The sequence below is a fragment of the Loa loa genome (genome assembly GCF_000183805.2).
Source record: "Loa loa unplaced genomic scaffold supercont3.1979, whole genome shotgun sequence".
NCBI classification, from domain to species: domain Eukaryota; kingdom Metazoa; phylum Nematoda; class Chromadorea; order Rhabditida; family Onchocercidae; genus Loa; species Loa loa.
Window position 1 is genome coordinate 1 of NW_018110158.1, and position 1559 is coordinate 1559.

General features: G+C 24.4%; 1 protein-coding gene across 1 annotated transcript; it reads left to right on the forward strand.

Annotated features, from left to right (window-relative positions):
- Positions 1 to 101: 101 nt before the first annotated feature.
- LOAG_15444 (NAS-4 protein) lies at positions 102 to 1356 on the forward strand (the record flags this gene model as incomplete). The annotated part of the gene is made up of 3 exons (XM_003150935.1): positions 102 to 188; positions 522 to 745; positions 1041 to 1356. 3 exons carry the CDS (start codon positions 102 to 104, stop codon positions 1354 to 1356), a joined length of 627 nt encoding a protein of 208 aa, XP_003150983.1.
- Between the last annotated feature and the right edge of the window lie 203 nt (positions 1357 to 1559).

Sequence of the window (1559 nt, forward strand, 5' to 3'; positions counted from 1 at the left end):
ATAATAATAAATAATAATAATAATAATAATAACAATAATAATATATATAACGCATATTGTAATTACTGTCAGTCCGTTAATTTCAGCAGTTGTTTTCAACAATGGCAGTGCTACCAAAATCTGTATATTTTTTAACACTCCAATTTGTTTTATTGCTAAATTTGGCAGTGGGTATAAAACTTGAGGATGTAAGATGTTTCAAATTTTATTAATTTGCTTAGTCCTATTAACCAAGCATAATTTCTGAAATTTCAGATTTAAAAAGTTGAAATACAGCATAATATTGCTAGATTTGAAGCTAACTTAACATAATTAAATTTAAATTTCAGTCAAAGTAAAAGCAAAAAGCACTAAATTTTTTTGTCTTTTTTTTAAAACAAAAAGTATTAAATTTACAGTATTGAAATTTCGTACTAAAACGAATTAAGTACTACTTTTTGCCTTCTTCTTCTACAGTTGCAATAATCTTCAAAAATATTTCATTACATTTAATAAAGTCTGCACCTTTTGCTTGTTTTTAGGTGATTAATGAAAATGGAATTGATGAAGAAACAACGTTAACAGCTAGTGATTTTGCAAGAGCACCCGAAAAAGAGTTTAATCTGACTCTATTAGGTATTCAAATAAAGTCTGATCCAACGATGGGTAACATGACTGAAGGAGATATTGCTTTACCAAATTTTAAAGGATTTATTGATTATCGAAATAGTCGTTTAGAACGAAGTGCTGTAAGACAATTTTACAGGTTGCATTAAATTTTACAACAAATACAAATAGTTATTAAAAATGATTTTATTTGTTAAACTTGCAGTAATGTTACAATGATCAAAGTAATATTTACATATGTGTTTTACGGACAATGATAAAAAAAAAATTTTAATATACTCGAATATTATCAGCTGAAATTTTTTGACAACAAATAACTACAATCTAAAGAATTATCAATTTTAAAAATTTAATTCATTCAAATCTAATTAGATATGTAAGTCCACATGTATGTTTCCTTAAAAAAATTAACCTTTGAATTAATATTATTTTAGACGTTGGCCAAATGGTGAAATTCCATATGCAATTAGCTCACGTTATGGGCCATATTCGCGCTCAGTAATTGCAAAAGCAATGCAAAAATTTCATGACATAAGCTGTGTTCGATTTGTTCCACGTGTTCGTAATCAACATAATGACTATCTTTACATTATGCCACATGACGGTTGTTATTCATTAGTTGGACGGGCTGGTGGAAGTCAACCGGTTTCACTAGAAGCGGACTGCATTCAATCCGGCACCATAATTCATGAATTGATGCATGCTATTGGTTTTTTCATGAACAATCCAGGTACCATAATAATAATTTAATAATTAATATAATAATAATAATAATAATAATAATAATAATAATTAATAATAATAATAATAATAATAATAATAATAATAATAATAATAATAATAATAATAATAATAATAATAATAATAATAATAATAATAATAATAATAATAATAATAATAATAATAATAATAATAATAATAATAATAATAATAATAATAATAATAATAATAAT